The sequence below is a fragment of the Marmota flaviventris genome, chromosome 20, assembly GCF_047511675.1.
Source record: "Marmota flaviventris isolate mMarFla1 chromosome 20, mMarFla1.hap1, whole genome shotgun sequence".
NCBI classification, from domain to species: domain Eukaryota; kingdom Metazoa; phylum Chordata; class Mammalia; order Rodentia; family Sciuridae; genus Marmota; species Marmota flaviventris.
In genome coordinates, this window is record NC_092517.1 from 17789389 (window position 1) to 17808910 (window position 19522).

Genomic DNA, 19522 nt, shown 5'->3' on the forward strand with positions numbered 1-19522 from the left:
CTGTTGAGCTGACCCCTGGGTCCTGTCGCCCGGCTGTGCACTGTGCAGGTCAACCACGTCCGCACGCGGGACTTCGATTGCTGCCTGGCGGTGCCACTCCTGGCCGAGGCGGGTGACGTCCTGGAACTGGTCATCAGCCGCAACCCCCTGGCGCAGAGCAAGCGGTCATCGCGAGCGCCAGGCCCCGGCAGTCCCCAGATGCTCTGAAGGTGGCCCTTGATCCAGACACCCCACGGGCCAACGGCGGAGACCCCGTGGGCACCTGCTTGGCTGACCGGGACTTGACCTGGTCTCTGTCCCCAAGTTCCGTGTCAATGGGGGGCACCAGGCAGCGAGGTCCCCGTCCTCCGTTCAGAGTGACATCTGCGTGTTTGCCAAGTTGGTCACCAAGATGCCCCAGGGGAGCCCTTCCCCAAAAGGGTGGGGACAGGAGGAGAGGGGCTGGGGCTTCTCAGGTCCCCGTGGGCCTCCGTGGACAGGTGACAGGGACGGGAAAGCCCGAGAATGGGCTACCAGGGGCGCTGAGCTCGCTGTCACAGGAGGTGAGCAGGGACCGTCCCCCAGGACCCGTCCCCCGGACTCAGGTGCTTACATTCCCTGGCAGAGGGCCCATGTCACCCAGAGACCGGGCCACCAAGGAGGATGTGTTCAGGGTGGGACTCCTAGGACCCTGTCTCCTGCAGCACCTCCGCTTTGGGGACACCGAGCTGGGGGCATGGGACCCCAGGAAGCCGGCCCTGAGCCTTTGACTGGAGCCTGTGGGTCTGGGGACCCTGGGGCGGGCACCATCGGGGCTTTGGGTGACCACGACCCATCTCCGTCCCCGAGTCAGTCCAGGCCCCTCTTGGCGGTGGTGTCATGTCCCCGGGATCGGTTCCTCTTGGACAGTCTCTGAGTGGACACAGGACCCTCTCCACCTGCCCACCGTCCCCTCCACTTCCCGGTGTCCTGCTCCCTGATGGTCCCCTCTCCAAGGGTCCCTTCCTGCCTCTGGCTGGGGCCACCCAAGCGCCTCTGCCATCTTGGATTCCCGGGTCAACGTCCACCCCAGGGTGAAAGAGGGGCACCATGCGAAGGCCCAGAGACCCCCGCTTCGAGGGGTGGGAGACGGCACCGCCAGAGAGAGGTGTCTCTCCGGGCCATCAGCGGGTCCTGCTGTGCAGCCTTGGATGGGTGGCCCACCCTCTCTGGGCCTTCGTGAAGAAACAGGGCTGTAATGGACACACACTCAGGGCTTCTGGGCTTGGGCTTGCCCCTTCGACTCCAGGCCTCCAGGCCACGGAGGACACATCCACTCCGACCTGCACCCCCTGTCCCTTCCTCGGGCTGTGGCCTCCGCCATTTACCCCCCCCCCCCCGACATATGCAATGAGGCCAGGTGGTGTGGCTCTGTGGCCGGGGCCATGGGACCTTCTCATATGCAATACTTCCCGTGGCTTCTCGTGGGGACGCTCGTCCCTGACTTGACGCTCCCCAGCACCCCTCCCCGGTGACCACCCTGCCTGCAGACGCCTTTTGGGAACGGCCCCTGTGACATGTCCCCCCCCCCCCCCCGTCCCCAAAGCTGTATTTTTCTCTGGCTGAGATTAGAACTTTCCTTGTAAAGTATTTTTCTACTCGAGGTTTCTTAGGGCTCCGGGGAGAGCCCGCCGTGCCAACCAGGACATTGCAAAGGCCACTTGTGGTCTGTGGGGGGCCCATGTGTCAATCTGTGTCCCACCAGGGGTTGCCGTGACGGGCGTGGGGTGGGGTGGGGGGTCCAGTACCCTTGGGGTGATTTTTTTTTTAAAGTAAAAATATTTCAAGCCACTGGAGTGGACGGTTTTCTTTTTCCTTAATTTTCTTTATTTCTTGGTTGGCGACGGCCAGTGTCCCTACAGATCCAGTGACATCGCACCTGGGTTAAGTTCAAACACTGATATTTTTGTTGTTGTTTGTAGTTTGGGTACCAAGGATGGAACCCCAGGAGGACTTAACCACCGAACCCCCATCCCCAGCCCTTATTTTATTCCTTTTTTAGAGACAGGGTCTTGCTATGTTGTTGAGGCTGGCCTCCAACTTGCCATCCTCCTGCCTCAGCCTCCCCAACGTGAATGCATGTTAGCCATACGTTAATACATTTTAAAAACCTGCCATTTACTGGGCATGATGTGGCCCCTGGACATTACAACATCCACAGAGGGACTGAGGGCCTGTCTGCCTACTACAGTGGAGGACGGTGAACCCGTAAGCAAATCATTAAGAATTCAGACCACAGAGGCCGAGGCAGGAGGATCTCAAGTGGGAGTCCATAAGCAACGTCGTGTGAGACCCTGGCTTGAAAATAAAAACTAAAAAGGGCTGGAGGGTGGGCGCGGTGACGCACGCCTGTCATCCCCCCAGCGGCTCTGGAGGCTGAGGCAGGAGGATCCCAAGTTGGAGGCCAGCCTCAGCCGCTCAGCGAGAGTCCCTGTCTCTCAATAAAATACAGAAATGGTCCCCCCCCCCCACCTGGGACGGGATCCTCCACCTGCACTCTACATTTTTGTGGGGTCGGCCTCAAAAAGCCCTTCACAGAAATTTCTAGAAACCGTCAAGGGCTCGCCCAACCCACGGGGAAACGTCCGCTCAGCCCCAACACACCGCACACCAGCTGGGGGCTTTTAAAAAGGAAATGTTTATTGTCGTGTTATAAGGTGATTACAAACTCCTCTACAAAAAAGAAAAAGCCAAAGATGGATTTAAAATATCGATATACATATTTATCTAAAAAGCCAAAGAAGAAATGAACACACACACACACACACACATGAGCCCCGCGAATCCCAGGGACCCTCCATCATCAAACATGGACACACAGAAGCTCGTATTCTGCGGGGACAGGGGACGGGGAGGGGGACACACCAAGGATTTTGTTCAAATACAAATATTTCCTCCTCCGAAGAGTCTCCCGTGGATGGATTTCATAGATCTTTGTGGGTTTTTTTTTTTTAGTCGTATTTTTTTTTTTTTTACAAAAGTTTAAAATAGCTTAAAAATAGTTTGAAGGGTTTTTTTTTTTTAAATTTTATCTTTTTTTAAAATTTTTTTTAAAAAATTTTTATTTTTTAAAAAAGTCCCGATGAGCCAGGACATTTTTTTTTTCTGGAAGGAGGCGAACCCCACGTTTATCAGCTTTTGCTTTGTGCTAAATAGAGAGAGTCTTGGGGGTGCGTGAGGGGGAGGGGCGGGGAGGGGGAGGGGAAGGTTGGGGACCATGACTTGGGGGAAATCAAGGGACCAAAAAATTAAAATGCAGCCACCATCTCGATGGGAAGCCAAATGTCCCACAAGAGACTCCCTCCTCCTCCTCCAGGGAGTCACAACAGGTCAAGAGGGGACACTCAGGGGACCATCGGGGGGTGGGAAAGAGCTTCCTGTGGGGGTCACGGGCGGGCAGGGGGAGGTGGCCCTGGGACTCGGGGACTCTGGATTGTTCTCCAACTTGGTGGCTCCTGGGTTTTCGGTTTGGCCCTGAATCTGTCGGGGGGGGGGGGGGTACCGCCTGCATCTGAGGCTTTGAAGGACCCTCTAGGATTGTCCCTTGGGTCCCCTCCTGGCTGAGTCTCGGGAGAAGTTGGGGACTTTCTGCTCCCAGCCTGGTGCCACCGCCCAGAGCCATGGCTTTATCAAAGGGGCTCTTGGAGGTGCTCAGGGGACCGCCCAGGGGGGCTCTTGGTGCTGGGCCACCATCTTTGGGGTGCTGGGCGGGGACCGGGGAGTGCCACCTACCCCGGGGCTCCGTTTGGAGCCCTGGAAGTTGTCATTAAATCCTAATTTTTTTTTAGGGGGGAGCCGACCGGCCAGCCTGGGCCTTGGCTTGCTCCTGTGCACAGAGGACTCTCAGGTCCCCTCTCCCAGGGGTGACCTGCGGGGAAGGAGGTCCCTGGGCAGGGTCAGGGGGGACAGATGGCCTGTCCTGCCCGAGGCCACCTCCCATCTCGCCAGCTGGGGACCAAGAGGGCCCCGGGGGAGGGTCTGAGGTGCTGGGGATGCTTCTCGCCCCGTCCCTGACCACCAGGACATCTGCTTCCTCTGTCACCCACGCGTCTTTGGTCGCCAGGGAGAACCTTGGGGAGGGATGGGGACCCGGCTCTGGTCACACTCGCCGGCCGCCGCCTGATCCTCGTGACTCGGGGACGCCTGAAGCCCCCTCCCTGCTCGGGGACCGGGTTTCCCCAGGGACACCGAGGTCACTGCACAGAGGACCCTGGAGAGCCTTGGGGTCAGTCCCAGGGTCTCCGATCCATGAGGCAGCTCCCCGGGGAGGGGGGGTAGGACATTCATCTTGGGGACCCCCCCCCCCCACCCACTTCTTCATCTTTAAAAAAAAAAATTCTGTGCCTTGGTGGCTTCCTGTCCAGATGGGGCAGCCTGGGCACCGGGTGACACCAGATCTAGGTGACACCAGATCTCTGACCCGTCCCAGGCAGGTGGCGGGAGGAAGGTTGGACCCGCCTGTCCCAAGACGGGGACCAGTCGTGAGCTCTAAGGGACAAATTTCACTTCTACAGAGAGAGACGGGAAAGACAGCCGTCGTCACGGGGGACACAGACCCACGCTGTGGCCAGGAGGGGACACGGGGAAGGCAGGGGCCCCGGGCCCCAGGAGCAGCAGTCGGAGACAGGGGCCGACCCCTCTTCCAGGTGGGGGCCTTGGGGACCCGGCCTCTGGGTGCGTCTTTGGTCTAGAATTTGGGTCTGCGGGCCACCTCCAGAGTGTCACCATGTTAACGGGGACGTCCTTTCCCCAGGGCACGAGCTCGTGGTGGGAGGGGAAAGGGGGACCGAGAGGACCCCGAAGTCTCAGGTGGCCGCAGCTTCTCAGGGTCCTGCTCCCCAGGGGGGGGGGGGACCCTGCCTTCCCAGAGGGACACAAGGTGAGTTTTCTAGAAAGTTCCAGAAGACGACAGGAAAACGGGGGGGTCACACGGCAACTGGGTAACATCAGCAGGACAAGGACACAGGCCCCACACCACGGGGACCACAGAGACACGGAAAAACAGGGGCAGGGGACCAGCACGGGTGGCTTGGAATGGGATCCGGGGACGTTTGGCAGAGTGTCCCTAAATAGGCCACTTGTCCAAGACCAGGGGGGCAGGAGGGGGACAGGGGAGTCTCCCCCCCCTCACTAAAAATCCCAAATTGGGGCGGCAGGAGGTTTCCAGGGGTCCCAGAGACACAGCTCGGGACGTGGAAGCCAGCCTCGGGGACAGTCCCCGCCTGGGTGCCTGGTCACATTGGGGTGTGGCTGAGACTGACCACAGTGACAAGGACGGCCCCGTTCAGGTCCAGAGGGGGCACGGGGTGGACCTCTGAAGGGTGTAGCACCTTCCTTCCTGGCTCAGGGGCGAACCTGGCTCTGGGTGTCACTCACGATGACACCAGGTCTTGGGGGTGCCAGCCCCCCCTCCCCCGTGTCCCTGGACGACCCCGACCTGCCAGACCCTCCTTGGGCCGGCTCTCAGGAGGATTTGGGGGGTGCTGGGCACCTCCATCCCCACCCCTGAGGCCACTCTGGGCATTTGGGGGCTAGGAGCTGAGGTGGCCCTAGGTGACACTTTAGAGAGAGCTTGACAGGCGGGTCCCAGTTGGGGGTGGAGAGACGAGGGGAGGAAATCCCCGCTCCCCAACTCCAGGCCCCTGAGAACACGCAGGGCCCCGTGCTTTGGTCCATCTGCCTCCCCTCATCCTCAGGGGACACCCAGATCCTGCTGTGACCCCCTTCAAATGCAACAGACCCATCCGCCAGACCCCGGATGCTCTCGAGCCAGCGTGGGGTCTTTGCCCGGAATGTTCCAGAAAGGATCGTGGGTGGCCCATCACCCACCTCTTTCAAGGGCTCTGCCATCTCTCACAGCTCCTGCTTGGACCCTGGACTCGGACAGTCCTACCGATTATCCACCCTCGATCTCAAAATAAAAGATGGGATTTCTTTTTTTTTTTTTTTTTTTAAACCCGGAGCTAGAGTTTCTATTGCTCTTTAACTTTTCAAATCCTGCTTCAAGAGTCTCCTTTCTGAGCTCTCGTCCGTCTATTTAACTTGAGGGCCTGGTTCATAGATTTTGGCAGGTTTCCTCTTGGCTAAGAGAAATGTAACGAAGGGTCTCCTCTGGGCCCTGTCTCTTCTGCTCCTCGGGGGGGGTCTGGCCAGTCACTCTGCTCCGGATGTCGAACCCCTGAACCAGGTTCGGAAAGATACTACACCCTCAAGACGCAGCTCAGGGCTGAAAAATTGTCAACACTTTAGTCTTCCTTGGGGGGTCAGAATTTTCTCCTGGTTCGACCAAGCACCGAAAAATTGCTTTTGGAAAAGAAAACCCCAAAAACGATCTCTATTGCTGGCAAGAAGGGTCATTCACATGGTCAAAGTGTCCCATGGTCAAGAGTCACATGTTCCAGAAAGAGAAAAAAACAAAGATATCTACAAAGAAAACTTTTCACCCAGTTCCCCTGAAATAGACCTAATTCAGTGGAAAAAGGGGGGTTTCTTCTATTTTTTTTGTACAAAATATCCCAAAATCAGAACAAAATACGCACACCCACGATACACACACACACACACACGCTCACACACACGTGCACACGCGCACACGCACGGAGTTCACGTTTGACAAAAAATACCAACGAGGACGAGGAAGAGATCCCTAGTGCAAAATATAAAGCTCTGTAAACCTGGTCCTAGGAGAATCTAATGTTAGTAAACAGGTGGAAAGCGGCCGCCCCGTCGCCCCCGGGGGTCTCACATCATGGTCTCCACGATGATGTGAGTCGGTTTCATGAGGGTCCCGTTCAGCGTGATGCGGGAGCTGTAGGGAGTGGCCCCTTCACACTCCACAGCCCAGCGGTTGGGTTCCCTCGGGGTCAGGAGGTACTTGACTCTCTGCAGAAGGAAGACCCGAGGGCTCAGATTCCAGGTCCCCGTCCCCCTCGGCCTCCCCTCCTGACATTTCTTGTGTGTGCTGTGTGGCGTTGGGACAGTTATCACCCTCTCTGGTTTGGGGGGGTTCTCCTGGAGTGGATGGAAGGTTCTTGCTCCCTGATTGGACTTTGGCTCATGTTTCTGGAGATGAGGGGGAGCCACTTGGGAGTGCTCAGAGGAGCAGGTGTCCCCTGTTTGTCCCCAGGCCCAGGATTTCAGATTTTGCTATTTTATTTGTTTTTTGGTACCTGGGATTGAACCCAGGGGCACTTAACCCCTGAGCCCCGTCCCCAGCCCTTTTTATGTTTTATTTTTGGTACCAGAGATTGAACTCAGGGGCACTCGGCCACGGAGCCCCGTCCCCAGCCCTATTTTGTGTTTTATTGAGAGACAGGGTCTCCCTGAGTGGCTCAGGGCCTCGCTAAGTGGCTGAGGCTGGCCTCCAACTTGCCATCCTCCGGCCTCAGCCTCCCGAGCCTCGAGATTATACTATCTTAAGAACTGACAGGACTTTCAGGATTCTGGCTGGATATTGGGGTCCTGTCCTATGTCTGATAAAGACCTGGGGGGGGTCTGCCTGGCTCCCTGGTCCCCCCTGACCCCGGGGCTCCTTCTTCTCCCCTCTCCCCTGAACAACTCTCAACCTTTCCCCTTCCAGCCCAGGAGGAAGCTCGAGCCAGCCCAGGGCGGGAGCAGGGCCCCAGGACATCCTGGCTCCAGATTTTGAAAAGAGAAAAACAATAAAATTTTTTTTAAAAAAGTCCAGCTCAGAACAAAACCCCGTCCTGGCGCCGACCCAAGCCCAGAGGCTCCAGATTCTGAGAAAGGAATTTCTTGGAAAGAGCCTCGGCCTCTGCCAGCCCCGACCCGCCCCGGGGCCTCCGTATTGTGGGAGGGAGGTCGAGAGGAGGCTGGGGAAGGAAGGGGACCCCCCGGGGGACACGGGCAGACACACAGTCTGCCACCAACCGAGCTGAGACTCGGGCAGAAGTGGCTTCTGGGGTCCCCAGGCTGGGCCTCCACTGGGCCCCAGGGTAAGGAGAGGTGTCTGGGGGGAACTCGGCTCCTTTCTCCAGAATATTCTGTCCTTGACTCTCACATTCTGGAACCTTCTTCCCCAGCCCCCAGACCTGCCCTGACCAGGACCACAAAGCCCTCCCCCTCTGCACCAACGGGGCTCTGTGCCTCTTTTCCCACAATGCACTCTGCCCACACCCCCATCCAGGGAAGGGTCTAGGACTCAGAGAGGGCTACCGTCTTGCTTAAGGTCACACAGCAAAGAGCCAGCCGGCCAGCCTTGGCCCCCCGCTTCTCCCACCACAGCACTCACCACGAGGAACGGCCCCTCCGTCTGGCAGAGGCGAATCAGGATGACCAACGGGATGCACATCATGGACGACAGGGCCAGGCCCCAGCCAAACCCGATGGCCCAGTTTGGGTACACGTAGACCTTGTTGTAGGTCAGGGGCACGTACTTGGCGAGAGAAAAGACAAAACATCCCTACAGAGAGAGAAGGGGGCGGTCAGAGGGGGGTCCTGGGCCGCCCCGAGGTGCAGGGACTTCTGGGACCAGGACGGGGCTCAACCTGAGGGGACGGTCTCTCTCCCAGGGGGCAGAACCCTCTGCTGCCCTGAGAATCTCCTTCCTGTGCCAATCTGACCAAGTCACCTCCCCGAGGGTGACACCATCCCACTACCACCACCAAGTGCAGCCTATCCAACCTCAGGGAGCGAGGGATGAAGAAACTGAGGGTCAGGCTGGGCGCAGTGGGGCACGCCTGTCATCCCAGTGGCTCTGGAGGCTGAGGCAGGAGGATCGCAAGTTGGAGGCCAGCCTCAGCATCTTAGTGAGGCCCCAAGCAACTCAGGGAGACCCTGTCTCTAAATAAAATGCAAAATAGGGCTGGGGACGGGGCTCAGGGGTCAAGGGCCCCTGAGTTCAATTCCTGGTACCAACAACAAAATAAAAAGAATCTGAGGGTCAGAGTGTCAGGCACTGGCCATGAATAAGCATTCAGTGGGGACAAGAACATGCACCGAGATGGACCCAACGCCTCTCTGACGGGGGTTGACTCAGCTGTGATCCATGGTTGCTATGGTTTCTTATTTTTCTGCAGAGAAAAATTGGGGGGTGGGGGGACCCCATCATATTAAATGATAATGGTAATAAAGTTGTCAGCTCCCACCAGAACCACTTCAGAGTGACCTTGTTCCAGAGGTAGGGAAACTGAGGCCCACAGAGGGACCTGGCTGCTTTTGGTCACGCAACAAGCTAACAGCAGTGCTGACCCCGCGTGGCCTGGAAGAAGAGGGCCCTTGGTTCTCCAGACGGCGGCCACCTCCAAGATGGCGGCCACCTCCAAGATGGCGGCCACCTCCAAGATGGCGGCCACCTCCAAGATGGCGGCCACCTCCAAGATGGCCGCCACCTCCAAGATGGCGGCCACCTCCAAGATGGCGGCCACTTCCAAGATGGCGGCCCCCCAGGAAGGGCAAGAGTGGCCATGGAGATGTTCCCCAGGTCACTGGTGACTTCAGACAGGGACAGGTCAGCAGCCTTCCCTCCCGAGGATTTCCAGATTGCAGCGAGGACAACCTCTGAGGCAGAACTCATGGGAATGGACCAAGGCCCCTTCCAAGATGGCGGCCCCTTCCAAGATGGCGGCCCCTTCCAAGATGGCGGCCCCTTCCAAGATGGCGGCCCCTTCCAAGATGGCGGCCCCAGGAAGGGCAAGGTGGGCCACCACTGTCCCCACGTCCTGAGGGGCTATGAGGCCTCCTCAACCTTGGGAGAGCCCAGAACATTCCTCTGAGAGGACGTCCTCTCTCGAAGCCACCATCCTCATCCCACCATGGAAACAACATGTCCAGTGTCCATGGAAACTCCAAAGCCTACCACTGGACCTTCACCTCAGCGAGCTCACAAGCTCTGGGAGAGTCCGAGGGGAGCTTGGTCCTCCACTGTCACCTCCACCCACCCTGGCTGCACCCGACCCTTTCAGAACACAGGTGGCTTCCTTGGCCGGGGACACCCTTCCTGTCCCCTCTGCCCAACAAACTCCTATTCATCCCTCAAAACCCATCTCTGGGAACCCTTCTAGAGCGGCCTCTGTCCCAGAAGCTGAAGGGACGACCCCAGAGACGCAGAGATGTCCCCAACACCCCCCCAGAGCCAAGACGGGGCTGTACTCACAACACAGAGAACCGGGGTGATGACAGTCCAGCTGTACTTCATCCAGGGCCCGGGCCGATAGCCGATCATGTCCTCAATACCATCATAAAAGTTGTCACCACCTGCAAAAGACAGTCATACTGGGTGACATAGCACAGTGACCGTGGTGTGACACGCTGGTGACATGTGACATTCTGCCCCGGGGAATGCTGTGGCAGGGGGCTCAAGGAACCATGACCGGGTCTCTGGAATCCAATCCAGGCCTCTGCCTGTCCACTAGACCCTGGAGCAAGTCACTGGACACTGACCCTCGCACCACGAAAGCAGGAACTTCTCTAGGAGGGTTCCCGGAGGGGGGTTTTGAGGGGTGAATAGGAGTTTGTTGGGCAGAGGGAACAGGAAGGGCGTCCCCGGCTGGGGAAGTCCAAACTGAGATCTGTACCTTGAACCCTCACAGCACAGGGATTATCTGGACCGTTATCTGGATAAATGGTATTAAGTTGGACAGAGAAAGAGGGGCGCCTGGGAGAGGAGAGGCCGGGAAGAGGAGGCCTTTCTGTTAATCTCACTGCTCCTGAAGCTTCCCCGCGTAGAGAGGCCCAAAGGAGAGGCTTAGGGAAGAATATGCCGGAATCTCTACTCACCAAATATCCAGGCAATAACAACACATTCAAAGAATGCAACCCACAGAAGGCATACACCACTAGCTGCATAGTAGTCAAAGAGTTGAAACACATACATGCCACCCTGTAAGGAAAAAAAGAACAACACATCCGAGGTTGAGTTCTTGTTTGGGTTCTAATTCCCTTCATATACAAAGAGCTCTGGCAAATCAATAACAACAAAAAAATACTCCCAAAGAAAAATAATGGGTGACACAGGATGACCGGGTTAATGTGTATAAAAAGACGTCCAGCTTCATGGTTTGAAGTTTGAACCTTCTTTAACTCGGACACACAGAGACGGAAAGTAGACAAACAACATTGTCGTAGCAAAATAATGGGCCAAAATAATGGCTTCTGAACCAAGTGCAGTTAACACACAGGACTCCAGTCCCACCCAGCTTGAGGAGGGACGCAGGAGGGCAGGCCCGGGGTGATGCTGGGCTTGTGTTGGCTGAGCGCATTGTCTCTCTGGCTTTCCTCTTGCTAGAGGTGCCGAGGCACAGTGACACACCTGCTCCTGTCACCTCTTGGGCTCTCTCCTCTTTTAATTTTATTTATTTTTGGTTCCAGGGATTGGACCCACTGAGCCCCTGTCCCCAGCCCTTTTTATTTTTTTATTTAGAGACAGGGTCTTGCTAAGTTGCTGAGGCTGGCCTCCAACTTGGGATCCTCCTGCCTCAGCCTCCTGGGTTACATGCGCCAGCCCTTAAACTTATTTTAAGTTGAGCCCCCTCCTGGCCCCTGGCCACTCTCTGAACCGTGTATCTGCCCCCGTCAGCCAGAAACCCACACGTCCCCCAGACTCAGCCCTGATCGGCCACACGTGTCCGGCAGCCTTGACTGGGGGGTCAGCGGGGACCCTCAGAGTGTGTCCACCTCCCCTCGAGGTGGAGAAGGGCGGAGCAGAGCTGTGGTTAAAGGGATCTCGGTGGACGCTCCCCTTCATCAGACCTCCCAGGCCAGGGAGGGACCCGGGGCAGTGGATGGTCACAGCGTGACCGTGACAACGGGTTAAAAAAATAAAAAGGCAAGGTCTTTTGAGAACCCACCCCCCAAAAAAAGTCTGGGTCAACTGCTGGGTCCTGAGTCCCCCGTGCTGCCCCTTGTGGCTCAGGGTCCTGGGCAGAGACCAAGGTCCACACCACGTGGGGGAGCCCGGCCCTGCCCAGCCCTGCCCATGTGTGGCCGTGGCCAGGGGCAGTCAGCGTACCCCACCTTCCACAGGGACAAGGGGAGTCCCTCGTGCCACACAGGGAGGGCCAGGCACCACCATCCCCATTGTCACCGTCATTGTCACCTGTCACCATTATTGTCACCTACCTGCCACCCTCATTGTCACCCACCTCCATCATCATCGTCACCCTCATTGTCACCTACCTCTGTCACCCTTGTCACATCATTGTCACCTACCTCTGTCACCACTGTCACCATCATTGTCACCCATTTCCATCACCATCATCACCCTCATTGTCACCTCTGTCACCATTGTCACCATCACTGTCACCCACCTCTGTTCACCATTGTCACCCTCATTGTCACCTACATCTGTCACCATCGTCACCCTCATTGTCACCTGTCACATCATCACCACCATTGTCACCCACCTGTCACCATTGTCACCCTCATTGTCACCGACCTCTGTCACCATTGTCACCATCATTGTCACCCACCTCCATCATCACTGTCACCCACCTCCATTGTCATTGTCACCCTCATTGTCATCTACCTCTGTCATCAGTATCACCATCATTGTCACCCACTTCCATCATCAATGTCACCCTCATTGTCACCTGTCATCATTATCATTGTCACCCTCATTGTCACCTACCTCTGTCACCATCGCCACCCTCACTGTCACCTACCTCCATCCACCTACCTCCTTCGCCATCGCCACTCTCATTGTCACCTCCCTCCGTCGCCCTCACTGTCACCTCCCTCCGTCGCCCTCTTGTCACCTACCTCCGTCACCATCGTCAGCCCCAGCAGGTAGCTGATGCCACACACGATGGCGATGAAGATCTCCCGGCGATAACCCTTCCTTAGGAAGGACGGGTAGAGGTCCACCAAGGACGTGATCTGTCCTTCGACTTCGACAAACTGCGGGGACAGGAGCAGCCGTTAGGTGTGCCCACAGGACAGCCCGACGCGTGCGAGGGGACGAGGGGCAGAAGGACCACCCTTGTGACCAGAGACAGCTGGGGGGGGGCGTCAGGTCCAGGGGCCTTCTGAGCAGGGAACCCTGGGCCGTGCGGGGTCGAGCCACAGGGTCCCCACACGGCGCACCCAGTGTGCCACACGCAGGGGGCCCCTTAGCCAACGTGTGACCGAAACGTGGAGCTCAGCGCTCACTTGCTGGGTGGCTGGGGGCATATCGGGGCTCGATGTCCCCCCGGGGGGAATGGAAGTCCATCCTGGTGGATCCGCACACCCAGGTGTGTGAGCGACACGACGCTCCAGGAATCCACCCCGGGCTCCCAAAGGTGGCAAAGGTGACTTGAGAGGGACCCTCCCTCGGTGACATTCTAGAGCCAGTCTCCCTCTCTCTGTCTCCGTGCAGAACAATTTGTCATGGAGACTGCGCCAGGGGAACTGCCTCATTTTTGAAATGGTGACATTAAACTCCACCTCCTGGACATAGATCATCATTGATCTAACCCAAGTCCCCAACTGACGGTTTCCAGGTTTCTGCTCCTACTCCCCCAGACAGTGACACTTCCTCTCCCCATCTGTCCTCAGACTCAAATGTCCTGTGGCAAGGTCTCAGAAGGGCAATTTGGGGATTAAAGGACCCACAGAGGCATCTAAATTTCAGGGAGACCCTGTGTCCCCCCTCCCAGGGCTGACATGGCTGGCCTCTGCCAAACCTCCCCCTTCCCCACGTCCCCAGGTTCCCACGGCCATCAGATGCAGAGAAAGGACCCGGGCCTAACGTGGCTTCCCTTGCTCAGTCCCCCCGGGGGGGGTGGGCTGGGGATCCGGGGACTTGGGCTCAACACCACCTGTCCCCTGTGTCTGAGTGACAGGCCATCTGAGCACCGAGCCTCGAGTCCCACGCTCTGCACAGACGGGGTAAGGAGTGACCGCCCTCCCCGGGGCTGGCTTGGAGAGCTTCCTGAGATCCTTAAAGTCATCTGCGGACCTGGGGCCTTCTGAAGAGGGGCCTGTCCCCACCCGTGTCCCCGTGTCCCCGTGTCCCCGAGGGAGGAAAAAAATCTAATGATTAACCGAGGTCTCCTCTGTCCCAGGAAGCAGTTCCTCCAAAGCCCGGGTGGCCTCCTTAGGGCCCGTGGGGATGTCACGCCTCGTCGGTCATTAACCTCTGTGTTTGGCTCTGTCCCCGCCCGCGAGCGGACCTCTGGCAGAGGTTCTAGAAGCTTCGTGCCTGGGGCCTCCAAAGGCCAAACCCATGAACCAGGAATGATTAATGACGTCCCCACTTGCTGACCCAGCTGAGTCCATCAGCCAAGACGGGACATGGATTTTGCTTTTAGTGTCCCAAGTGTCCTCCTCCTGTCTTTCCCGCTAATCCGGGTCCCCTGTCTGCCAAAGCCTCTGCTGTGTTCCGTTTCTTAATTTTGGGGACCCCGAGATTGAACTCAGGGTCACTCGGCCACGGAGGCCGGTCCCCAGCCCTGTTTTGTGTTTTATTTAGAGACAGGGTCTCCCTGAGCGGCTTAGGGCCTCGCAGTGGCTGAAGCTGGCCTCCACTTTGCGATCCTCCTGCCTGGGCCTCCCCAGCCCCCCTGGGAGGACAGTAGGCACGTTCAGCCGCTCCCTGCTCAGACCCGGGGGGGGGGGGCTGAAACCAACTGGAAATATCCCCTGAAGGCCGCCAATCAGGTCCCCACCCCAGGGGACAGTCCCACCCCGGTGGCCACGTACCTGACTATCCAGTCCCAGCAAGAGAAGCATAATAAAGAAAAGAATGGACCAAAAGGTGGGGAGCGGCATCATGGTGACAGCTTTGGGGTACGCAATGAAGGCCAAGCCAGGACCTACGAGGGAGAGAGAAAACGGGGAGGGGGGGACACAAGGAAGGGGACACGTCAGTGACCAGGCCGCTCGGCACCCCGGGCCTCACCGCAAAGACTCTCGGATCTGAGGTGGGCCACCCAAACCCAAGACACGGGGAGGAGCCGGGTCTGTCACCTGGGGAGAGACACCAGGCCTGTCTCGCTGGGGGTGGGGGGGGACGCGCCGGGGCATCTGTCTCTTATGCAGCAAGAGGGGCCTCCAAGATTGGCCTCCAAGATGGGCCTCCAAAAGTGGCCTCCAAGATTGGCCTCCAAGAGTGGCCTCCACAGAGACCCAGAACTGTGCGGACTCGGGGTTGCCGGGGAGCAGGGTTGGAGGCCCAGGGAGTCAGGAGAAGTGGGGGAGGACCCCGCCGCCTCTCCCCGGCCACCTGGGCTGGAAAGTCCCGGTGGTCTGACCACTAGAGGCCTCCTGGTTTGCAAAAGGAAGGTCTCTACACCTCTCTGTGCACTGCCGCGAGGCGCGCTGGGCCACCCAGGGCCCAGCCCCACGGGGACAGGCCCCTCAGGCCCGGGAGACGGATGGCCACATTCAGACGCCCAGCACTTCCTGTCTGTATCTCCCCCCAGGACCTCGGGGGGCCACCCCAGGGGCGTCTGTTCAGATGCTCTGAGGCAGAGACCATGTCCCCCCCCACACACACACACAAATAAAGAGCTCTCGGTTTCAAATGAGTGGATTTGGCTGCAGGGGGTGGGCACAGGAGTGTGGTCAGCTCCCCGGTCAGCGTGTGGCTGGAATTATTCTGGAAATAGAAAGGTCTCCTCCTCCTGCCTCTGAAAGGGGGCAAGGAGTGGTTTTTAAAGCAGACATTATGCACCAGATGAATACTTTGAGGATGGGAGGGCCGGGAGCGGGGCACACGACAGTCATCCCCCGGGAGGCTGAGGCAGGAGGATCTCCAGTTCCAAGCCAGCCTCAGCCAAAGCGAGGCCCTGAGCCACTCAGGGAGACCCTGTCTCTGAATAAAATGCAAAATAGGGCTGGGGACGGGGCTCAGTGGTCGAGGGCCCCTGGGTTCAATGCCTGGTACCAAAGAAAGTCCCCACTGCAGTGTTAACCACCCCAAAGGTGGCAGAGGAGGGCGGGTCTCTTCAGAAGGAGGAGTCTACTCAGCCAGAGAAACCAGACCCAAATAATGGCTTTGGCCTTGAGCAGTGGTTGCTTAGGGTGACCCTAAGTGGCCTAAGGGGCTCCTTCCAAGCCCAAAGGCTACTTGAATGGACCAGAGTGTGGACGGCTGAGAACTGGATTCAGAAAAAAATAGGCTTCCCGCCCAGGACAAGTTTGGAATCGAGGTCAGGGTTAAAATAGGGCATCTGCAGCCGGGTCCATCAAGGAGGCCAGAGGAGGGGAGCACCATGGTCCCCCCTAATGCCACAGCAGTGGTCCTGACTGGTTCACATCAAGAGTGAGGAGTTGGGCCGGGGACAGTGGCGCACGCCTGCAATCCCAGTGGCTCGGGAGGCTGAGGCAGGAGGATCTCAAATTAGAGGCCAGCCTCAGCGACTTAGCAACTCAGTGAGACCCGTGTCACTAAATAAAATATAAAAAAGGGCTGGGGAGGGGACTCCGTGATGAGGCACCCCTGGATCCAATCCCTGGTACCAAAAAAAAAAAAAAGAGGAATTTGTTCAAGTCAACCGTGAGAAGATATAAAATGGGACTCCCTCCCCAGCCTCCTGCCAGGGCCTCCCAAAAGATGCTCAATTTTTCTCTGTGTCTGGATTTTAATTCTGCTTTTCTCAAGCCAGGCTCTGGGAGAGGGTCCCCAAGTCTTTCTCTAAGAGCTGATGGTGAACCTGGGGGGCAAGGAAGTCCCCTCCCAAGCCAGGCTGTGTCCCCGCCCAGCGCTCCCATCTGGCTACTTAATTATCTCATCTAAATACACTTTGGCTCAATATGGTGCTCGTTAAAAGCTCATTAGAGAAATAATCGCTCTAGAGGTTACCGGCGGCTCCTGGCCATCCCCACGGGGAATGAATGACAAGATGTTTGAAGTGGACACAGTGGAGAGTTCGGAAACGGCTCAGGTTGCCCAGAGACGGGTATGCAAAAGCGCCCGACTGTCCAGAGAAAGTTCTGGATCAGACACTTCTCTGTGACTTCCACCACACCAAGATCCAGGCCCTGCCCTGGGCCATGTCCAATCCACCCACAGGACTTTGCAGAAGTCCCCACCATCTATGGGCAAAGGGGGGGGAACAGGGTTCCCTGGGTCCCCCTCAACACTCCCAAATAATGGCCATGGAAATTTCTAGAATCATTTTGGGTGTCCTTGGTCTGTCTCTGGGGACTGTCTCTGAAGGTCTGATTTGGAAGGAGGGAAAGAGAGGCATGTAGGGGGCCGGGAGCTGGATTTTCCAGGTAGTTCTGCAGCTTTGGGAGGGGACGGAGGTGTCCCAAGGATGAGACCTGGCAGGGGACAGGGGACAGGGGACAGGGGACGCCAGGAGGTCGGAGGAGCCCAGGCAAATGCTCACACCTGAAAGGCCAGAGATTGTCACAGGTGTCCCAGGCCCCGATGGGGAGGCAGAAGAGGGACACAGTGTGTGTGTGGGGGGGGTTTATCCAGTAGGTGGAGCCTGGGGATATGGAGGGACAGGGTGAGGGGGGCCAGGAGACCCCTGTTCTGGCTCTCACCCCCCAGAGTGACCGCTGGCCTCCATCTCGGAAATGCCCGGATGTTCAATGCCAAAGTGCCCCCTGGGGCCCCAGATCGGGACACCGCCTTGCAATTCAAATGCATGAGGTTGGAGGAGGTCAAGGGCAAGGGCAAGGTCAAGAGAACAGCCTGCCCCTGGTCTGCCCCTGTATGCTCCAAAGGGACCTTAGCCCAGGACCCTCACCTGGGTCCAGGCGACCCCAGGGCGGTTGTGAGAGACATCAGGAAGTCAGGTGGGGGTCTCAGCGGTGACAACCCCCCCCCCACCCTTCCAGACAAGGGACAAGGACCCTCCTGAGGGACCCGGGCAGGACCGAGAAGGGCCCAAGAAGCCAGGAAAAGAAGAGTTTGGGGACCTCGGGGGGAGCCTTATCATCTAAAGCCACTGTCGTCTGAAAGTCTCAAGCCCGGGACATCAGAGCTGTGACCGCGTCCTGGAACCCAGGTCCCTAGAGACTGGGCTTGAGGGTCTACAGTTGGGGCCACGGAAGAGCCCACCATTGCCAGGCGACATGACAGGGTTCCAGGTCCCCCAGGTCCCCGACCCAACAGACGGCTCAGGGTTCGGACACGGAGCATGCATCGTCTGTGACTCCATGTGTCCCCAGGAGGCGGGGGACACTGCGCTTCCCACCTTCCCACGGCCTGGGAGGGGCGCCTTCCACTCCCTCTGGCCCCGCCCTGACGGCCCCCCGGGGATTTGATTGGCCCCGGGGAATTTGATTGACGGATGGAACTGGGGATTTGATTGACAGATTGACCCGGGAGGGAGCGCATGCGCACTGAGAGCAAAGGGCCAAACACCGACACCCAGGAGGGGGGGAAGGTGGCGATGCCATGATGCCATGGCGACGGGGTGGTTTCTGTCCCTGAAACCGGGAATGGGCTGCAAAAGGGCGGACACACCACGTCGCAGTCCCCAATGTCACCGCCTCCCCATCGCATTCCTGCCGCCGCCCCCCTCGGGCCAGTTGCAATGACAATTTTGATTTTCCAAGGCCGCTCCTGGGCTCTGTGACAATCCGTGGGGGGACTTCTTGGTTGGGGGGGGAGGTCTATTTTGGAAATCAGGCTCATTCCCCCCCCCATCCCCCCTGGGGGGGGTCTGGCTTCATGCCTGCAGTACTCGGCTTAAACACTAGGTGGCAGTGCCCACCACCACTGCCACCAAGGCTACCGTACCTGACTCAGCCACATCAGCAATGTCCACCCCTTGCTCTTGTGCCATGAAGCCCAGGATGGAAAAAATTGCGAAGCCAGACACAAAACTGGTACCACTGTTCAGGCATCCCAGCAGCATACAGTCCCTAAGTTACACATATGTCAGGGAGCAAGTTAATTCACGACACATGGAAGCCAAGCTTCCTACTCGTTTATTTTTTTTCTTTTCTTTTCTTTTAAACATCATCATTTCTAGGGTCCACCAGGCCCGCCGGCGCGACACTTGCCTGTACGAGTTGTACTTGTACTTGTTGTAGCTCCCCAGGGAGGTCATCGCCCCCAGGCAGATGGCATAGGAGAAGAAGATTTGGGTCCCAGCGTCGATCCACACCTTGGAAGGGTGACAGGAGGTGGCAGGGAAAGAGAGAGAGAGAGAAGGGGCTGTCAGTCATCGGTGGCCTGGAGGAGAAGGGGCAGGTGCCTGGCCTCCAGGTGATGAGCCTCAGAGGGGACTTTGAGGTATACAGATGAGCTGGGGGGTGGGGAGGCTGAGGCAGGAGGATTGAAAGTTGGAGGCCGGCCTCAGCCTTTTAAGCAACTTAAGCAAGACGGGTCCTCAAATAAAAATAAATAATTTTTAAAAAGGGCCGAGTGGTCAAGTGTTTCCATCCCCAGGAGCAAATAATAATAATGATAAAGAACAGGTCAGTGTCGGAGGCGTGGTTAACCCGCGGGTCCCCGCGGCTCCCACGGTGACGGTGATCGTTAATGGATCACAGGCAAAGCCGTTTTCCAGAACCTTCAACAAGCACCACCTTCTCACTGTCCTTGGAACCTGGCCAACTCCCCGCCTCCCTCCCAGAGCTGAGGAGAAGAGACCTGACC

At 57.7% G+C, this 19522-nt stretch overlaps 2 protein-coding genes across 4 annotated transcripts in view; one reads left to right on the forward strand and one right to left on the reverse strand.

Moving 5' to 3' along the window:
* Grip2 (glutamate receptor interacting protein 2) overlaps window positions 1-1766 on the forward strand; it is a 32707-nt gene extending 30941 nt beyond the window's left edge. Inside the window, exon 24 of the mRNA XM_027931832.2 lies at window positions 49-1766. Coding sequence (XP_027787633.2) covers window positions 49-207 — 159 coding nt within the window. The 3' untranslated portion in view covers window positions 208-1766. The remainder of the gene's footprint in view (window positions 1-48) is intronic.
* Window positions 1767-2637: 871 nt separating this feature from the next.
* Slc6a6 (solute carrier family 6 member 6) overlaps window positions 2638-19522 on the reverse strand; it is a 57105-nt gene continuing 40220 nt past the window's right edge. For all 3 annotated transcript variants that reach the window (XM_027931833.2, XM_071605893.1, XM_027931835.2), the window contains 8 exons: window positions 18925-19028; window positions 18659-18783; window positions 14659-14771; window positions 12736-12873; window positions 10756-10858; window positions 10133-10233; window positions 8270-8440; window positions 2638-6900 (listed from right to left, as the gene is read on the reverse strand). In XM_027931833.2, coding sequence (XP_027787634.1) covers window positions 6760-6900; window positions 8270-8440; window positions 10133-10233; window positions 10756-10858; window positions 12736-12873; window positions 14659-14771; window positions 18659-18783; window positions 18925-19028 — 996 coding nt within the window. In that variant the 3' untranslated portion in view covers window positions 2638-6759. The remainder of the gene's footprint in view (window positions 6901-8269; window positions 8441-10132; window positions 10234-10755; window positions 10859-12735; window positions 12874-14658; window positions 14772-18658; window positions 18784-18924; window positions 19029-19522) is intronic.